We start from the raw sequence: 21,324 nt of genomic DNA, 5'->3' as shown, positions 1-21,324 counted from the left end.
TAACGTGAGCCAGCAAAAGATTGCGTTTTCATCGGCCCGCATACGTCACTGTGTACTAACTCTAAAACATCCATGGCTTCACGAGTCGACTTCTGAAATGGTTTCTGTGTCTGCTTTCCCTGAATACAAGTACTGCATGAAGTTAAGTTTGTTTTCGTATTTGCGTTTATTCCAATAACTTTTTTCTTGTCAATAACTGCCTTTAGATCTTTTTCGTTTAAATGGCCAAAAGCTTCGTGCCAATCTTGAAGTGATGTTGGTTTCATGTTGGCGATGGCTGTAAATTCAAAGGGTTCTTCAACGTAATAAAGATTCTCTTTCCGCTCCGCAACGAAGATTCTTGCGCCTGTCGAAGCATTTTTTACAATAGCTTTATTTCCGGTAAATGTCACTTCAAGACCATGCTGAGTCATTTTTGGCACTGACAACAAATTTGTTCGGAGGTCCGGCACATACAATGTTTCGTTAAGTGTAACATTACAACCGGTATTCGATTTGATTTCCACTATTCCGCGCCCTTCTATTTTCGTAAAGCTCTCATTCGCTAACGCTAACGTTTTGCCGTTTAAGGTTTTAAACTGTCGAAATTTTTCACGCAATGCACACATGTGCGACGATGCCCCTGAATCTAGACACCATCTGCCACTCATATTTACGCTGCTTGCACCTAAAACGATTTCTTCAACTTTGCACGACGAATAGTTTTGTTCTTGCCTCTGTTGTGGCTTTCTGTGCTTGAAATTTTTGGATTTACAATCTCTTGCTTTGTGGCCTATCTTTCCGCATGTGTGACAAGCGTATTTGAAAGATTGTTTCTGTTGATCTTCCCTTGCTGTGTTTGGTGGTCGACCTCTGCTTTTATTTAAGTTACGTCTATTCGCATACAATACGTCTTCGGGATCTGCTTCTTCATGTCGTTTCCGTGCTTCGAACTCCTCTAATAATTTCACTTTCAGCATTTCTAGTTTCGGAAGTTTTTCTTGCGTCTCAATTGCAATTCTGAACGTTTCATATTCGTTAGGAATACTATACAATAGAAGGATGGTCAATAGTTCATCTATGACGACCATATCCATTTCTACAAGCTTATCAACAATGTCGAAAAATTTTCGCAAATGTTCGTGCATATCATCACCGGGTGTCATTTTGTGCAATATGAGCGATTTGAGCAACATTGCTTGACGTGCTGGTCCGCGGGATTGATATACCGAATGCAGTTTATCCCAAATATCCTTCGATGTACGACATTGTTTAATTTGCTGTAATTCGGTTGGAGAGATTGATAATATCAAATCTGACCTTGCTTTGGCATCGCTATCTATCCATTCGTTCACTGCTTCGGGTGGCGCTTCTGGTTTTATACAGCTGCCATTCACGTATTTCCACGTCCCATTTTTTATTAAAATGGCCTCAACCTGTATTTTCCAGGTATCAAAATTTTCCTTATTCAGACGTTCAATATTAATTGCCGAAAAACTCATTTTTTAGTTTGCACTTCACTTTTTTTTTCGTTTCTATGGATTTCTATTTTCTTCTGTTGTCAAGATCTTTTCTTTGTTTCGCAGTTGTGGTTATATGGGAACTATCCAGGCGCAGTGGAAGCGTGCTGGGCCCATAACCTATTAAAAATATCGCAGAGTCTTGTTCGAACGTGTTCTTTATTTGAACAACCAGGAAGTGAGCAAAAAATGTGTATTTAATGAATTGACATAAATGACATTTAAGTCTAAGTAATATGGGTGATGCCAGATTTGTGATACATTATCCATTTCAACAAATTGCGTTCTTAACATTTTTTAAATACCCTTTTTTTTGAAAATTTTGAATTTTTTTTTTTGAAAATTTTGATTTTTTTTTTGTTTTTTGTGAATTTTCACAAAGTTTTCGGAGTTCACTTCAAAGTCACCCTTTATGGTACCAACATTCTAACTATTTTTTAACTTTAATTTTTTATTTATTTTAAAACGTTTGAAATTTTGTTTTATTTAATTTTTTCAGTAGAATAAACTACGTTTTCATAAAAAAATTATTAAAATTACATAGGAAGCAAATAAATTGACAAAACTTGTCAATAAGTCCCTGCTCTGCAGATATTTCACACAGTACATATGAAATTCAACCAACATTTACAGGATCTCATAGGGATTTATGTACATGCAATTATCTTCATTCATCTCTCTAATCTCCTTCAAACGAATTGGAGTTCACACACTCTACCGAGTTAAAATGTCTCAGTGTGATTGTACAAGGATACCACCTTGTACCACTGTATGCTAGCTGTTTGTATTGTATGATTGTCGTACAACGCCATTTGCAAAATTAATAAATCTTCCAATAGGGTGATTTATTTTTCACTCCCTGTGTCTGATGGTGCTGCTGGTAAAAACAAGCTGTGACAGGGGGCTTATATGCTCAGGTATCTAGGTGTCTAGTTGAGCAACAGACTTCTCCTCTTGTCTCATCAATTGCGAAGTGGCAACAAAACCGATATGAATAAATTTTACCCATAATAAGAAATAAAAGAATATTTCTGAGGTTGATTCTTACGCTTAAGGTCTCATTTGAATGCTGTTTCTTCGGTGTCTCTTTAAAAAGAGTATTTATTTTTGTTTTGAGTATTTTAGTTCTTGGTCTATTATTAAAAAATTATGATTTTTTTTGGCCATAAGAGGTTCGTTAAAAATTGTTTAGCCTACAAAAAATGGCCTTCCAAAAAAGGTACGTCACTGGTGACACGGAATCCGGGACTCACAGGTGCCTAAAATCATAAAGACAAAAAGGTTCTTATTCAGTATGAATTTCGTTATCGCGTGAACTATGATCCTAAAAAAAATTTTGCAAAATGGCGCACGTTCAAAGATGAAAAACCGTTTTTACAACCTTTTTTTACTTTAAAAATCAGAATAAACTACCAAAAAAATGTTTCCGAATGATCGTAGTTCACACGAAAACCACATCAATTCTACGTCTTCTAAATTTTATTTCATCAAAATCTGTTCAGTAGGGCTGGTTGTATCTGTGTCGCCAGCTCGAAAAACGTGGTGTCATGAACAACTAAATTGCGCGTTCCTTCTTAAATTAGAAGAACTGGTTTTGTAAAGACTTCAACCTCTAAATTTGAGCATATGTATGTACGAGTATACATATGTTTATATTTATGTTTGTTTATGTACCCGGAAACTATTTTTATTTATTTATTTATATATTAACTAAAAGAGTAAATCTTATAAGCTAATTGTAACATAAAGCGATAGCGTCGAGGCCTTACCCTTAAACTGTGTATATGGAGTTCTTTTGTATTGGGTCTTAAATTCTATGGTATATGTTGATTATTTTAAGGAATTTGGTTATTAAAGATATTGAATCGGAGATTGTGGAGGATATGTATATTACATAGATGTGTCATTGGATTTGAGTTGCTGAAGATTTGTCTTCTGCGAGCGGTGTATAATGGGCAATGAAGAAGGATTGGTGTTGGTCATGAAATGTCCATGTGTAATCTTTGTATGCCCTAGACGAAGACGCCCGAACTTTATGACGTCTAGTCGGGTCACCCTATTTTTATTATTTTTTATAAAGTCCGTTATGTGGGTTTTTGTATGGCTTACCTGTTGGTACCAGTCATTAGTTGAGTTCCATGCATCGTGCTGTTTGCTATCGAAATGTTTTTTTATTTGTTTTTCAATGTCGGTAAAGTTGAACTTATCTGTCATTAATGTTGGTGTTTGATGTGCTGGTTTGGCGGTGTAGTCAGCGAATTCATTTCCAGTTATGTTGGCGTATCGCGGCACCCAAATTAGATTGATTTTAGAGTATTTCGCTATCATAATGTTTCTAATGGTGGTTGGATAGTGATCGTAGTTGTACATATTTGCTATTGAATTGATGGCCGAAAGGGAATCAGAACATGTTGCGAAGTTTTTGGTTTTGCTCTTTATTGTGTTTATAGCTTCGCATATGGCTATAATTTCTGCAGAGTATGTTGAGCTATTGCTTGGAAGGTTTGACATTTTTATAACTTCGTTTTGTGAGTTTATGCTGCATGTAGTATTGTTGTCGATGAATGTATAGTTGTGGTATTTCTCTTTAATTTCGTAAAACTTTGTTTGATACTGGATTGGGTTCGTGTTGTTTTTGTTTAAGTTACTTAGGGACTACCCTAAATTAATTGCTTCAGGGTTTAGTATCCAGGAAAGCGAGTTGTGGATGATATGTTTTGGATGTTTTGTAGGTAGATTGAGTTTTGCACTGAGGTTTAATATTTTACCTATGACTCTTGTTTTGAGTATGTATTTTCTGTTTTTTGTAGTTTTGAGCGATATTATGGAGAGGGTTATGTTTTGTTACTAAAAGTGTTTTAAATAACCTTGCCGTGGTCAAGTCTCTCTGATTTTCTACCGACCGTATATTGGCTTCGAAGAGTATGTAATCGATTGGAGTGGAGCGCAGTGCCCCTAGGGCAGTTCTCATAGCTGAATTGAGTAGTGTGTTGATTTTTTTTTAACTGTGAGTTTGAAGCGGACCCGTACAAAAAAATGCCATAATTTATTTTCGGAATGAGTAGTGTTTTAACCAATGTGAGTAAAGTTTGGCTATCACAATTAGACTTTGTAGTGGCCACGCACTTTATGACCCGGAAACTAGTTTTGCAGTTTTGCTTCCATGAACCAAAATAAAGTTTTGTGTATCAATTCTTCGCTTGTTTTCCCAGAAAACTAATTTTGAAGTTTTGCTGTAGAGGTTGCGTCACTAAAATCGCTTTATCTCCGTAAATATGCGGAGTTTCGAAAAATCGTTTGGGGACTATATTTTGGATTATTTAATCTACATAAATAAGCAAAAAAAAAAATGGATTTTTTTTCAATTGTCAGTTAATTACAATAGATATTAGGAAAATGACAAATTTTTATAATTTTCTTAAGATTAGAGGAAAATATTTGTCTGCACACAAAATTATAAGTATTCCGTTAGAAGATGAAGTGTGCGTTGATGAATGTGATCAGGATGTGTTGGAGATGAAGTCTGATGAGGAACAATAAATGCCGATTATCTCCATAAAGAACAAAATGAACAAGCCATATAGTAGATTAGAGAAAGTGATTTTCTAAATTACCTACAAAAAAAGGAAAAACAACAAAAATAATGTTTTTCCAGTGCAGTCAGCAAACATAACATTACAGATATTTACGAAAGGAAAGTTCGGTAAATTGAACTTTTTCAATTCAATTTCAATTTACCGAACTTTCGATAGTCCTCTCGTATATATCTGTACTGTTATGTACTGTTATGAAGAAAATATAGATTTTTTGGTTTTACTTTAAATCTTCATTATCTTTTATCTTCTCCACATAATCAGCAATAATTTCAATACATTTTTTAATCTGTAAATACAGCATTGAAAAATGAGTCGAAATCGCGATTTTGCAGCTTCTTCAGTTGAGCATTAAACGCATTTATTATCTCTACCAAAGACTTTCCCCCACTGGAAAAAAAAATTTCGAAATAACCAGAAAAAATACGGCACCGAATCCAAAGAGTTCGTGGGGAACGAATTTCTTTAATGCCAAAAACCGCTATGAAGTTACTTATCATTCCACCAGTGTGAACTGGCGCATTATCGTGGTGTAAGAAGCCGACACGCACTTCCTCATTTTTCTATTTGCAAGTAAATTTGTAAACAATTTTGGTAAGCAGTTTTCAGCATACTATTGCGATCATATTAAAGTTAAGTTAAGAGTTTTCTTAAAAAATATTGAGCAAAATTTACGCTAGCTTTTGTTCTGATTCAAAATTCGTGGTACCCATCGACCAGATTCTTTCGACCACCAAATATCCACCAGTACTATCATAACAAGCAAGCTCGTCGGTTGACGATTTTAATCGTTCTTTTCGAGGTTCGTTCCCCAGTGTGGAATCTTTGATACCAGTTACAAAAAGTCTGATGAGATGGAGTGTCCGTTTTATATCCAATTTAGGTTACGGCCAATATTGTAAATATAAGGGCTGAAAGCGGTAGCACTGACGCAAATATTCGCCTTAAATAAACCAGACGAAACCTCCTGCTGGGGAATGTTTCTCAGTTTTCTCCTGGATATACCCACTACAAACGCACTTTGATGAAAAGCAACAGGAGTATTTTTTTACTTTCTTTTATTGTGTCTTATTTTGATTGTTTTCTTCTTTTTGATTGGCGCGACAACCGCTTTCGCGATTTTGGCCGAGTTTAACAAAGCGCGTCAATCATTTCTTTCTCATGCTAAACAGCGCCAGTTGGACACTCAAAGTTAAGCCAAGTCCTTCTCCATCTGATCTTTCTTCCTCTGCTACCACCAGCTGGTACCGCATCGATACTTTCAGAGCCGGAGCGTTTGTTTCCATTAGGGTGACATGACCTAGCCAACGTTGCCGATGGATCTTTATTCGCTGCGCTATGTCTATGTCGTCGTAAACCTCATACAGCTCTTCGTTCCATCGCCTACGATACTCGCCGTCCCGAGCCTGCAAAGGACACTGCTACCCACGGTAAGTGTGATATTCTAGGGTTAAGGGTCAGATTGCTTTCCTCCAAAACTCGTGGCTTTTTAACTGAAGGTATTTTAATAAAACTGTTTATTTATAAATTTGATTTTCGGACTTTAGGTTAGGTTGGATTGAAGCGGTTGTCCTGTGGGACACACATCAAGCTCATAGCCCTTTGTTGTGTCGCATGGGTTACTTTCCCTTATCTCTCTTACAACCAGTCTGTACTTTTCAAACAATTTAGAAGATCACTGCTTACCGCAGAACAAAGATCTTCCAATTCATTAAAAAATTGTCTATCTAAAATTATGAATCTACGTCTGGATAGAGCAGGGAAATGGCACAGGAGATGCGAGATCGTCTCTCCCTTTTTCTCATCCAGGCAGCTTCTACAGAAGTAATGGCATTTCATGTCTACCTTGGAGTCGACTGCTTTGCAAGGGTCTTTATCGTCACCTGGCTTTCAACGAAAATGCAGACATGATCTCCAGGTATCGCATCACACTGTACCAGTGTCGCGACTTTCTTTATTGCATCAGTTCAGTCGAAAAATACTGTAGTTGTCGGGGAGCCGAGAACTGAAGAAGATCCCCAAATGTTTGGGAATATACACCTCCGCCCACTCTGTCCGCGAGCTTTCAATCATCTGTGTATGCATGGGTGGACTCTCCATGTCTTACATCGTCGAGTTCCCACTCTTCCCACGTGCGTAGGGGGGTCGTGAACGATGCAATGGCAAGAGTAGGTGGGATTGCATAGACCACCAGTGCGAGGAGCCCCGAAATGCCAGCCAGATTTTTATCGTGACCGTTTTCGAACTTGTATTTTTTAATTTTTTTTTGCAGGCTTACAAACCCGTTACCTGTAGGTGAAAAGGAATAGGATACCTACGTATTTTTTGAAGAAAGAAAGGAGAGGCCAACATACAGGTTATGCGATGCTCATAAGATTACAGGAAAAAGTGACTGGTTTTGAAAAATGTTCATTACCTTTGCATTATGTTAAAAAAAGAACGAGAATCTTAAAAATTGCAATCCAATGAAGGATACTTGTTTTTATGCCATACAAATATTATGCGTTGGCCAAATGCCAGCAAAGGATTAGAAATATCAAAAAAACTATAAATATCCAATGCATCTCCCGACTTAATACCGCATGCAGTGATGCTCGCTGTACTCCCTGCACTCCTCTCCGTTCGACTTCAATACATACGAAATGGTTTTTAGCCCTTCCACAGTTTAACTGACACGCACTTTGTCTTTGGCAGTTATCAACGCTTGGACGTTCTTGTGGTACCAGTCAGCGCGCACATCATTTGTCAAAATATAAATTGTGGCACTTCATGGTGCTTGGCTCAGTGCTCAGCTACAGATATTAGCTGTGAAATCTCGTTCCGCTCATTAGTGCTCGTAGTCTGAAGTTTTTGCTTGCGTTCGTTTGGCGTTTTTTTTTTTTTTTGCTTTGTTACGTAAATCATAGCAAATAGACATTTTTTGTCAAACGCTCACAATGGAGTGCTGCGCAGCGTCAAGTACTCTGTTTCCTGCAACAATTTCATTAGCTAAGTATTATAAATAGTTGATGTTCTCTACGCGTGCAGAAAATAAATGCGTCTGTGCAACAAGAGAATTTCTACGAGTACTTAGTAAAATTGGAGGTAATTTGTTTTTCTCTTCTTTTTTTTTTTTTTGAATTGTAGATTTTGTTTTTTGTTTGTCAAAACAAAATCCTCGCCTATGGCCATCTGGTGCATCATCATGAATTGTTAATATAAACCCTTTTAAAAGTAGATAGTTCGAAGTAGTCAAATCACGTGGTTCAAGCGCCCAATTGTCTGGTTCTCTTCTTACTATGACTTGGCCACCAAATATTGTTTATTAAAGTGGCGGGTTGTCGCCGAGTTTTTGCGGCATAATCGGCTAAATTACATTTTATCCTAAATATATTAAATTGAAAATTAAACTAAAAACTTAAAATGATCCTAAGTAAATAAAGAAATTTTGCTACCTCAGTTATTAATGAAAAAAAGAAATTATTATAAAAAAAAATCAAATCTAAAATGGTAAAATATAAATTTTTTCCGAAAATGTTTAACAAACAAATTTTACTTTATTCCAAATAATGTTTTTTTAATTATTGCATATTTATTATTTCTTATCCCTATTAATATTTATCCTAAAAAATATTAAAATAATACAAAATAAATTATAATAATGTCTGTGAGTGTCCTGTCTTTGCTAAAGCAAGGCAATGAATTTTGTGCTCCGATGTCGTGAGAATGAGTAATATTCGTTCTCTTAAACTGGCGGATATTTACATTTTTCCAAAAAATCTGGAAAGCTCTCACAGGATTAGATTTGAGGGGGTTGGACAAGTCCAAGCACTCAGTCAGTAGACCTTTATACTACCATTGTAGACCATTGTAACTACCTTTGTCTCTGTCTCTATTCATTCCTATCTCTTTCTCTAATACTTTTCTCCTTGCCTCCTTGACTATCAGCCATGAGTGTTTTGGTAACCACCAAATCTCTTGGTTCTCCTTGGTTCGACCTATTCAAATTGCAATTTCAATTTAATAAAAATGTTGAACAGAAATACAATTTACTTTAAAAACTCTTTACGAAAGTTTTCAACACTGAACAAATATCAAAATTATAAAAATGGTTTCAAACTTCTTTTCAGTTTATTTACATTTTTTCAACTGCTACAAATCAGTTTTCCAATGAAACCAAAAAACCCTGTAAAAGTGTGCGCTCTTGCACGCATTCCGTGTTATTTTCTATTGACGAATCCTAATCGGACTGTTGGCAAAGCAGAAAGGAAAGAGAGCCATCATGCTTACTGGCTTTGTCATCCCTCTAGCTACTTTTGGATGAGTTCTAAAATGTCAATTCCCACATGGCTATTAAGTCAGCAAGCAGCCTTAACTCTACAAATAAACTCATGGCAGAAATACTCTGCAAGTTTGACGCTCAAAGAAATGTGAATTTTGGAAATACATTTCTGCGGCCTGTAGATGTTTGTCGCAAGTATGCCTTTGCTTAGTAGTTCGTCAGACTAAACTGAACTATTACAAATATTTTCTTACTGAGACAGCTTGTTTTTACATACATATCTATCGAAAGCTCTATGCAACTAACAAAACACCCATTATAATTTTAATTGTATGTAAAAAATGTAGGCTTCTGTTTTGTTTTTCTTACCACACTTTTTTATTGAAAATCAAATATTTTTCCATTGAAATTCCACATTGAAGCGACATTTATTGAAGCTTAATGCCATTTTAGAAAAGTAAATTATTTTGCGTATGTATGTATATATGTATGTATGTATGTATGTATGTATTAATGTACCTATGTATGTATGTATGTAATACCTATCCACCTGCTAAAGTGCATACATAAAGAAACGTATGAATGTATCTGATCAGCTTTAGATTATCTGGCGTTTGCTTCAATTTGCGGTCATGTGATTTCAATTTATTGTGTATTACTTTCTTTTTCATAATTTTTGCGCCGTTTTTGTCGACATTTGGTGACAAATAAATTATTTCGCATTGGCGCTGTAATTTATAAAATTATCCATGGGGCATTCGCAGCCAATTTAAACTCTGTAGTGAAGTGTCATTGACGGCCATTTATCATAAACATTTTTGTGGCCAGGTGAGGTGCAAAAAACATTATTTTTAATAAATGCTACTTTTTTCATGTTTTTTTTTTTTTTTGGAAACACGGATTTCCTCAAACAAAAAAGTCCTTTTGAACAGAAACATATGGCCATTTCATAATAAATCATTTAATTTCATGGATAAAAGTTTTCATCCACTTACAAAATTGTATGGTTGCCTTTTTCCGCATTAACGTTGGCATTCGGATTTATTTAGTTTTTTTTTTTATGGTTTATGGAGAAGAAATCATAGGGGATGAATTAATAGAGGTTAATAGTATTATGTTTTTTTTTAATTAAAAAAAACTAATTTTTCAGAAAAAATAGACTTTTAAATATTTCCGATTATTCTTCTTTAATTTGTTAAGTTTGAGCTGAGTGACTATTTTTCGACACACTTAGTTCTGAATAGTCCCACTGGAGCTCTACTGAGTCTTTACACTACTGAGTCTTCTCTGAATAAACCAGTGTATTTAATAAATTTTGCGAGACCTCTTCAACGCTAAAAAAAAGGCTACCCGTGCGTCGAAAGCCTTTTTCTGTAAAGAGCAGCGCACTTACGCAGGAGCAGTTCTACGGTTCACTCTTCTTCAATATCTTGACAGCTGCGACAAAAGGCATTATGTGGTACCCCCAGTTTATTTGCATGACCTCCAGTCTCCAGTCTACTGCGCTGCTAGTACCCCTATCTTGTTCCTCATATCCTGTCTCCTAAGATTCAGTAGCGATTTTGTGCGACCGTCGAACTGGCCAAGTTTGCCTACTTATTTAGCCAAAATTATGCACGTAGCTAAGGGAATCGGTATTAGTAAAGGGTTTTTCAATAAGGGCGGGTAGATGTTGAAATGGAATAAAACAAGCTGTGTGTAAGTTATTGACAAAATTATTTTTTTATTTGAAAGGCGCATACATGCCATTGAGTGTGGAATATGACATCATTCAAACGCCGCCTCGGCTTCTTACGGTGGAACGAATCCGAGTGGTTCAATTTTCAATGACTCTTCCGCATAGATCCGGCTGAATTTGAGCGATGGCCTGTGTTATGTTCACCTTTAGAGCATCGGTCGATTGTGGTTTATTTGCATAGACCTGAGACTTCAAGAAACCCCACAGGAAAAAGTCTGGAGGGGTCAAATCGCATGACCTTGGTGGCCAATTCACATCACCCCTGCAAGAGATAACCTTACCCTCAAATCGTTCATGCAGAATGTCAATTGTGCCGTTTGCTGTGTGGCACGTGGCGCCGTCCTGCTGGAACCACATGTCGTCTAGGTCCATATGGTTCAATATGGGCGATGAGAAATTGGTTATCATCATTGTGTAGCAATCGCTGTTAACGGTGGCCCCCTCACCAACGTCGTTTTCAAAAAAGTACGGACCAATGATGCCCCCGGCCCAAAATCCACACCAAACGGTAACTTTTTGAGGATGCATTATCACCTGTTTTCTTTGTTTCATCCAAAAATGCCCCTCGTCACTAAAGATGATTTTTCGCCCAAAACTGGGGGTCTCTTCCAAACGATTCGAAGGCGTTGTCTATGGGCATCAACTTTGAGCTCCTGGGTCAGTTGGATCTTGTACGGGTGTAGGTCCAAGTCCCGACGCAAAATTCGGCAAGTTGAAGTCTGCGAAAGGCCAAGTTCTTGTGCACGGCGAGGAATAAACTGCCTCGGGTTCTGCTGTACACTTTCACGGACCGCGGCAATGTTCTCGGCTGATCTTGCGTTCCTTGAACGTACGGGTGTTGGCTGATTGTTTACTGACCCGGTCGTCTCAAATTTGGCCACCAAAAGTTGAAGAGTCGACTTTGAAGGGCCACCATTAATACCGGAAAATGCGCGCAATGCGCGCAACGTTTGCGTTAATGAACACTCATTTTGATAATAAAGTTTTAACATTTGAACGTGCTGTTCAATCGTGTAACTTGCCATGATGATTTGGCATATACAACTAAATAATAAACAAAAGATTTGACAGATGTCACCAAAACAAAATGGCTGCCACAGGGCACCAAAATCAACCCGCGCCAATTGAAAAACCCTTTACTAAAATTGCCTACTTAGTCCAAAGTAGCACTTGTTGGCAAGGGAGATTCTATATTGGATGTCAAGGCTGACATTGTAATCCGTGCTGATGCTGGTTCCCAGATAAACGAAGTTTCTGACAACCTCGGAATCATAGCTGTCAACAGTGACGTGGGTGCCGATATGCGTGTGAGCCGACTGTTTGTCTGATGAGATGATGTACTTCTTTTGTCCTCGTTCACCATCAGATCCATTCGCTTTGCTGCTTTATCGAGTTTGGAAAAGGCAGAACTAACAGCGCAGTTGTTAATGATGTCAGTATTTTTGCATACGCCAAGAATTGTTCGCTCTTATAAAAAAAGTAGACATTTTCGAGTTAAAATAAATGAAGAAGTTACCAATCTCTATGAAAGCAAAGCAGGTGTGCCGCAGAAAAGTGTCCTAAGACCAGTACTTTATACGCTTTTCACTGCCGACCTACCTTTAACAGTTAGCACACGTACAGCTACATATGCAGATGACACTAAAGCAATGGCTAGATATAGCCGCGCTTCAACTGCTTCTAATCAACATCAGCAAAACCTTGATAGCCTTAGCACTTGGCTGAACAAATGGCTTACAAAAGCTAATGAAGCAAGATCAGCGCAAATAACTTTCACGCTCCGCATTGATATTTGTCCCAGGTGCATCTTAACAACTGCGAGATACCCCCAGCGAACCACGCTAAATACTTAAACATTCATTCTGATAAACGTCTTGTGTTGTGTTATTTTCAAAGCAGAAGCAGCTTGGATTAAACTACATTCGCTTTATTGGCTACTTGGTCATAAATCAGAGCTTTTGCTGGACAATAAACTTTCCATACACATATAAAGCAATACTAAAACTAAAATGGACATGCGGAGTGCGAATCTGGGGCTCAGCTCCAAAATCCAATCTTTACATCATACTGAGGTTGTAGTCAAAAATGCAGTTCTATTGGTATATGAAGAAATTGGCAACATCAGCATATGATATAACAACCGGCTTGCTAACCATCCGAATCCTCGTTCGTCAAACCTATCACAGCAAACCAACGTCACACGCAGACATGATCTTCCTGGCCGATGAGACTGTCTTTGGAGCAGATTCACCGGGAGAAATCCATTGTTTTGATTGTTTCTTAGTTTCTGGGGTGTAATGATGAATACAGGTTTCATCCACGGTGACAACTCGATGCAAAAATTCCTTCGAATCTCGCTTAAATCCCTTCGGATCTCGCTTAAACTGCTCCAAACACTGCTTTGAAGTTAACAGTCGCATCCGTTTGTTCTTGCTTGTGAGCAATCGCGGCACCTATCGGACCGACAATTTTTTCATCGCCAACTTATGATGAAAAATATTAATTGCCATTCCGATCGACACTCCTATGGCCTCTGTTACTTCTTGCATTTTCGTTTTTCGATCACCGAGAATGATGTCGTGGAATTTTTGAATGATTTCCCCCGTAACCACGTCTGCCGGGCGTCCTGTTCGCTCCTCATCAAAAACGGATGTTCGCTCACGTTTAAATTCGTTGAACTAATATCGAACTGTGCTCATAGATGGCAAAGCGTCCCCATAGACAGCATCCCACTTTGCTTTTATCTCTTCGCATTTTTTCCCATACAAAAACAAAAAGCGAATTACCGAACGATGCTGCTCATTTTCCATCCTAGCGAAATTTACGAAAGACTTTTTACTCGAATAGCTGCCACATCCAAACTAGCCTATCAATCAGTCTGAAATTTGTCTTGCCGTCTTCCGATAGATGGCGGCACACGATGCTGGCACCAACTTCCCTCAGAAACGCCCTCTGTCGTCAAACACGGGTACTTATTGAACCACCCTCGTAATACTGAATTTTATGTATGACAAATTGTATTTGATAAATGAAGTTAAAAAAAAGCATTGCATTCATTTGTTGCGAGAGGCTTCGATGTCGATGGCTCTATTACTTGAAATTGAAAACCAGGCGGGTGGAGGCGGGCGGTAAATTAATTAATGGGGGATATTTTGGGTTGGGAATATTACGATGGCCCCCAACGGACTATTAATTTGTTTCCGCCAATTATCGCATGTGTCGGTAAATTTTTATTTAAGGGCTTAAATCTTAAAAGTGCATACGGCTTTGATTTGCTTGCTTCACTGATTTGCTGATGAACAGGTTGGAGGGAGAGTTTACTCTGAAGAGCTAAACATCAGTGCATCCTTTCGCTTGCCTGATCAGTGTAGTATCTTTCAGGCAGAAGTTATCGCCATAAGGAGGGTTTATTGCTCTTAAAAAGGAGACACCTAACTGCGAGGGAAGTATAGTCAATCAGCTACTCCTTATAAATATATCCACTCGTCTAGTCAGGCAGCTCTGAAATTGTTAGAGTCAACAAAAAAACGCTCACCTCGGTAGTTGAATGCCTCAAATTATTATGCGAAGTATCGCATTATTTTAAAATGAACCTGATCTGGGTGCCAGACCATAGAAATATAGAAGGCAATTGGAAAGCAGATGAGTTCGCAAAAAAAAAAAAACACTAAGCATTCACCCAGATATTGTAAAGAGTTTTTCAATTGGCGCGGGTTGATTTTGGCACCCTGTGGCAGCCATTTTGTTATGGTGACATCTGTCAAATCTTTTGTTTATTATTTAGTTGTTTATGCCAAATCATCGTGGCAAGTTACACGATTGAACAGCACGTTCAAATGATAAAACTTTATTATCAAAATGAGTGTTCATTAACGCAAACGTTGCGCTCATTGCGCCCATTTTTCGTTAGACGTGGTGGCCCTTCAAAGTCGACTCTTCAACTTTTGGTGGCCAAATTTGAGACGACCGGGTCAGTAAACAATCAGCCAACACCCGTACGTTCAAGGAACGCAAGATCAGCCGAGAACATTGCCGCGGTCCGTGAAAGTGTACAGCAGAACCCGAGGCAATTTATTCCTCGCCGTGCACAAGAACTTGGCCTTTCGCAGACTTCAACTTGCCGAATTTTGCGTCGGGGCTTGGACCTACACCCGTACAAGATCCAACTGACCCAGGAGCTCAAAGTTGATGCCCATAGACAACGCCTTCGAATCGTTTGGAAGAGAACCCCAGTTTTGGGCGAAAAATCATCTTTAGTGACGAGGGGCATTTTTGGATGAAACAAAGAAAACAGGTGATAATGCATTCTCAAAAAGTTACCGTTTGGTGTGGATTTTGGGCCGGGGGCATCATTGGTCCGTACTTTTTTGAAAACGACGTTGGTGAGGGGGCCACCGTTAACAGCGATCGCTACACAATGATGATAACCAATTTCTCATCGCCCATATTGAACCATATGGACCTAGACGACATGTGGTTCCAGCAGGACGGCGCCACGTGCCACACAGCAAACGGCACAATTGACATTCTGCATGAACGATTTGAGGGTAAGGTTATCTCTTGCAGGGGTGATGTGAATTGGCCACCAAGGTCATGCGATTTGACCCCTCCAGACTTTTTCCTGTGGGGTTTCTTGAAGTCTCAGGTCTATGCAAATAAACCACAATCGACCGATGCTCTAAAGGTGAACATAACACAGGCCATCGTTTAAATTCAGCCGGATCTATGCGGAAGAGTCATTGAAAATTGAACCACTCGGATCCGTTCCACCGTAAGAAGCCGAGGCGGCATTTGAATGACGTCATACTCCATACTTAATGCTATATATGCGCCTTTCAAATAAAAAAATAATTTTGTCAATAACTCACACACAGCTTGTTTTATTCCATTTCAATATCTACGCGCCCTTATTGAAAAACCCTTTAGTTTAAACTCCTCTCTCGATGAAAAAAACTAAGACTTTATAAGGCACTCATCACGCTTGTCCTAACGTATGGCGCAGAAGCTTGAACGATGCCAACATCCGATGAGGCTTCCCTTGAAGTGTTTGAGAGAAAATATCAGCCGAAGATTTTTGGACTTTTGCACGTTGCTGACGTCGAGTATCGTTGGCGATAGAACAGTAAGCAGTTTGAGCATTTCGATGCCTCTTCTGCATTGGAAAGACTAGGTGAAGAAGGACTTGACTTCTCGTGGTGTCTCCTACTGGCGATGGTTAGCACGAGAAAGAGCTGGCGCGCTTTATTGAACTCGGCCAAGATCTCATAAGCGATTATCCCGCCAATCAAGAAGAAGAAGAATGTCTGCTTTGTAAGATTTTAGCAGCATAAATAAACTATGAGGAAGATTAATTTTTAGTTTGTATGGCACATTCCTTGTCAAATGCTTGTGCTATGTCTAGGAAGACGGCAACACAGAATTCTTTATTGTCGAAAGATTCTCTGGTGAAGTTTGTATACAATGTTGACCTGCTCGATGGCGGAATGATGTTCTCTGAATCCGAACTGATGCATAGGAATAAGATTTCGTTAATTGTGCTGATTTGGTAAAAGCTCTTGGAAGGCTGTCGATAAAATAAGAAGCAGACTTATTGGTCTATAAGAGGACTCCAGATCTAAGGATTTTTCTGGCTTAGGTATTAGGATTCTTTCCGATATTTTGCATTGCACTGGAGGATGCTCTGTTCGAATCATCGCTTTAAATATATGCGTGACGAACTTACAGCCGCAAGTAGGTAGTTCCTTAGCACTTTGCTCGTCATGAGATCTTATCCCGATGCTTTGCTTGGCTTTAATGCTTTGCGTCATGTGCCTTTTATTTCCTTCCAAGTAAATTTGAGATAAAAAAAATAAAGCTGCATGTCTTAAGTTAACATAATTTGTCCCCGTAAAATTTCTAGTTCACAACTTTCAAAACAAATCATCGCCATGACTTTATCCCATCTCAGGTAAAAACGATGATTATTTCTATGTCAGCAAGGAAGACTAGCTCACCGGTTACCACAAATTCGTTTTTTCTATAGTGTGTTGGAAAACGCATACACAAATTATTTACTCTGCAAACTATGGGGTTTCCAAAACTTCAATACTCGGTATGCCCTTCACATGATTAACCCCTTGCCGTGCCATTTGGATCAACGAAACTCCAACCCAAGTGTACGCGTCAACGCGTGGTAAACAGATCAGAATAATATAAATAAAATATATAATTGTAACAGCAATTATGAGACGCGTGACTAACTCTGGTGGCTTACAGATAGACACAGACATTCAATCACGCCCTCGGCTCGTGATGTTTACGTTTGGCCCGACGATCTTTTCGCGAGCCTGGCTCGTCATATTCATATTTGGGCCAAAATTGTCATCACGAGTCGGACTCGTTAAAGCACGGCAAGGGATTAACATCGTCCCAAACGCAACCCTAAACCACATCACTTATCTTTTTATTTACATATTTTCTAAGTCAGCGAGTAAGATTCCTTTCATTTACTCACTTTTTATTTCTTTTTATTTTTTTCCATAGATACCAGACTATCCGACCAGGAAGCACTCGAAGAAATCCGCCAGTTGAGTGTGCAGCTGCAACGCATTCAAGAGATGGCACCACCCAAGGGCGTAGCCGTTATGACAATCTCCAGCTTACTGGATGGCCTTAAGACGCCAGGTGGCATGATAATGGTCGCTGCTGCTGCGTCTCAGGCTGCTACTTCCAACAATCAACTCGCAGTACGCCCATTCACGCCCGGCGGAGGCGGTGGTTGTGCGAGTGCTAGCAGCGGAGGCGCCTTACCTTTGCTCGCACTCAGCACAGAGATGGAAAAATACAATCAGCAGCTGCATGCAACACATAACAATAATATCACTGTAGCAGCGTCTTTAAGTGGGACTGGTGGTGGTGATGTTGCACAGCCATCTCGGTCTAGAGCAACACTGCTAGAAGTGGAGACTAGCACCACCACCTTAGAGGAGTTTACGCTGGTGGCACGAGAGGACCGAGCTATAAATACGGATTTGACGCGCAGTGAAGACTTCCACCAGCAGGCGCTGGGCTGTGCATCGGGTCATATAATCTGCACGCGCTGCTTGGTTATTTCGAAGGAACACTACTTCGGTTGTCGCCCATTCACACCACCACATGGACTGCTGCCAAGCTATTACGATAGCGGGCATAGAAGATCTGGTGTTGGTAGAAGTGGGAAGCGCGAACAAGCAGACGAGATGCTTAGCAGAGCTACATGCCAGCAACTGGGCTCGCCCCAACCGGAAGGCAGCATTAGTTTCGCAAATATAAAACTAGAGTGCATGTGCTCACAACCGGACTTGGAGCTCGACACGGAGTTGGACATTCCACAAAGGCGGCGCCTTAATGTACGCAGCGCAGCAACCAATACACCGCCATCCACTGGAGGCAGCAGTAGACGCTGTAGTTGTCGCGCGAAAATGTGCAGCCCGAGGTGGCAAGGTGGTGGCGGTGAGGGTGGCGACGGTGACGGTGATGTCAGCTACCGTATTTGTGATAATTGTAAAAATAAGTATCGAAATAGCAATAAATATGGCGGTAGAAAGTTCCGAAAGAGTACTCGTCTTACGTCTTCGTCAACGACTATGGCAACGCTAGCAGCAGCTACAGCAATAAAGGCGGACGATGAACATCAGGCGCAGAAAAATCTCTTGGCGGCGCGCGCCGGTGTAAGTCAGACGCGCAGCAGTGACTTGCTGGACCGCCAACTTTCAAGTGCAATCGCCGGTCTGGCAGGCAGCATCGCATCAGCGGATCAGAAACAAAAGATGCACTCCACCGATGATATCATTTTCTATACCACCACCGACGAGAGCAGCACCAACAGTGACGACTCTTTGGACGACGACGACGACCGAGAGGGTGCATGCAGTCGACTGCGTAGACGGCGACGTGAGCTGACATATCAGTCCACATCTGCACTTGGTACTACTTTAAGCGGCTGTGCGACGTTGCAAAAAGTGGGGCAAATGGCGACATCAGAAATCTCAGTGGCGGCGACAACAGCACCCAGCGCTGTGGCGCCGACAAACGAAATACCGCTGAAAGCTGAGTCGACTGGTAATGCACAATCAATAGGTAATGTCTCCAATACCTCAAATATCTCGGCGAAAAGCGGCGAGAAAGCAGCGCCAAATGGTGGTGATAACAATGCCAAGACGAATGGGTCTGGGCGTGCAAAACGACCCGACAAACTGATACTCGATCTGAATGATCGATCCAAGTATACCAAAGAGGTTTCCGTATAGATTTCTAGCAATGGGTGCTATATTAAGAATGTTACCGTTATAGGTGTGCGGGTAAGCACTTCGCTAAGTTAAGATATGTAAGTAGACTAGGGAAGAAAGTGAGATGGAGTATTTTGTAAATATGACGGCAGAAATTTGGAAATAAGGCGCATAAATGCATATGCACTGTGATGATTTGAGAAATTGTTAATATTTATAACTATTTATATAATAATAGAATAAGAAGAAAGTGGGGAGTGAGCATCTTTAATAGTCACTAATGTTAATGTAATGTACATAGAAAACCCATAGAGTTCGCATATGAAATTAATTTGTTTGCGTAATTAAGATGGAAGGGAGCCGGAATTCATTGCGGGTTCGAAAATTTTGCTATTGAAGGGTTTTACTGCTAGTTGGCAACATGAATTTTCAACACAAACTGCAACTATTTTTTTTTCTTCTTATTTACTAGAGTTTTTTCTCCAAGCCAAGAAAATCAATACAAATTTTTGAGTGCCAGTGTTTCATTTCTAGAATTTTTATTTTCTTTTAATTTTTTTCCATGTTTTAGGAGGCAACTAAAGTTAAAACATTTGAGGTGTCAATCTTTTACGCCAAAAATCAAATACAGCAAGTTTCCTAGATATTAGCTTACATTTTTGCACAAATCGAAAACTAGCTCCTGGGCAGGCAATGGCAAACCTCCGAGTGTATTTCTACCAGGAAAAAGCTCCTCATAAAAACCATTTGCCGTTCAGAGTCGACTTAAAACCGTAGATCCCTCTATTTGTGGGACAACATCAAGACGCACACCAGAAATAGAAGGAGGAGCACGGCTAAAGACCCAAAAACGGTGTACGCACCAATTATAAAGGGTGGTTAAGTTTCAAGGGCCGGTGTTCATTTTGAATAAAATACAATTTTTTTCAGAAATTATTATCATTTCTCTTTATTATGATAATATTGGTATGGTTCAATTACGTATGGAATAAAATATTGGCCTCGGCAGAACACCTTCATCCGATGGTCCAAATTTTCGATGACGCTGAGGCATAATTGAGGTTCTATGCCGTTAATGTGCTGAAGTATCTCATTCTTTAGCTCTTGAATTGTTGCTGGCTTATCGACGTACACCTTTTCTTTCAAATAACGCCAAAGAAAGAAGTCCAACGGTGTCGTTGACATTTAGGTGTGGTTCACATTCAACATCGGCCCTTGAAATTTAACCACCCTTTATATTGGGTTGGCTACTAAATAATTGCGGATTTTTTTAGAAAATCAGAGACAATTTTTTCATGGAACTAAATAACTTTATTCTGTAATGTATTGCCCATTTTGATCAATGACCTTTTGCCATCTTTCAGGCAGCGTCAGAATCCCACGTTCATAAAACATCTGGTTTTTATAAGCAAAAAAGCGAATCAGGTACGATTTGACATCATCAGAATTATTGCAATTTTTACCATTCAATGAGTTTTGTAAAGATCGAAACAAAAAATAATCAGATGGTGCAAGGTCAGGACTATATGGTGGGTGTGGCAAAACAGCCCACCCAAGCTCTAATAATTTTTGCCGAGTGGCCAAACATGTGTGTGGCCTTGCCTTGTCATGATGGAATAGAATAATTTTTCGATTTGTCAATTCGATTGTCAACTGCATTGTTTAATTTCATTAGTTGTTCAATGTAGACATCAGAATTAATCGTTTGGTTGGGTGGTAAGAGTTCAAAGTAGGCAATTCCTTTGTAATCGCACCAAAATGATAGCAAAACCTTCTTTTGATGAATATCAGCTTTTCATGTTTTTTTAGTTGGTTTACCTGGCCTGTTCCACGATCTTTTCCGCTTGATATTGTTGTAAACAACCCATTTTTCATCGCCAGTTATCAGTCGTTTTCGAAATTGACGATTTTCTTTACGCTTCTTTAGCAAATCGCAGCTGTTAATGCGTTTCTTTCAGTTCGTGAGGAACCTCTGTATCGCGTAACC

The 21,324-nt window shown here is 39.3% G+C and overlaps 1 protein-coding gene across 1 annotated transcript in view; it reads left to right on the top strand.

The window, feature by feature from the left end:
* LOC128868526 (uncharacterized) overlaps positions 1 to 20,379 on the top strand; it is a 461,316-nt gene extending 440,937 nt beyond the window's left edge. Inside the window, exon 15 of the mRNA XM_054110716.1 lies at positions 17,614 to 20,379. Coding sequence (XP_053966691.1) covers positions 17,614 to 19,358 — 1,745 coding nt within the window. The 3' untranslated portion in view covers positions 19,359 to 20,379. The remainder of the gene's footprint in view (positions 1 to 17,613) is intronic.
* The last annotated feature ends 945 nt before the right edge of the window (positions 20,380 to 21,324 follow it).

Source organism: Anastrepha ludens, chromosome 6 (genome assembly GCF_028408465.1).
Source record: "Anastrepha ludens isolate Willacy chromosome 6, idAnaLude1.1, whole genome shotgun sequence".
In the NCBI taxonomy this organism is placed as follows: Eukaryota; Metazoa; Arthropoda; class Insecta; order Diptera; family Tephritidae; genus Anastrepha; species Anastrepha ludens.
This window is presented reverse-complemented; position numbering and strand designations above follow the sequence as displayed.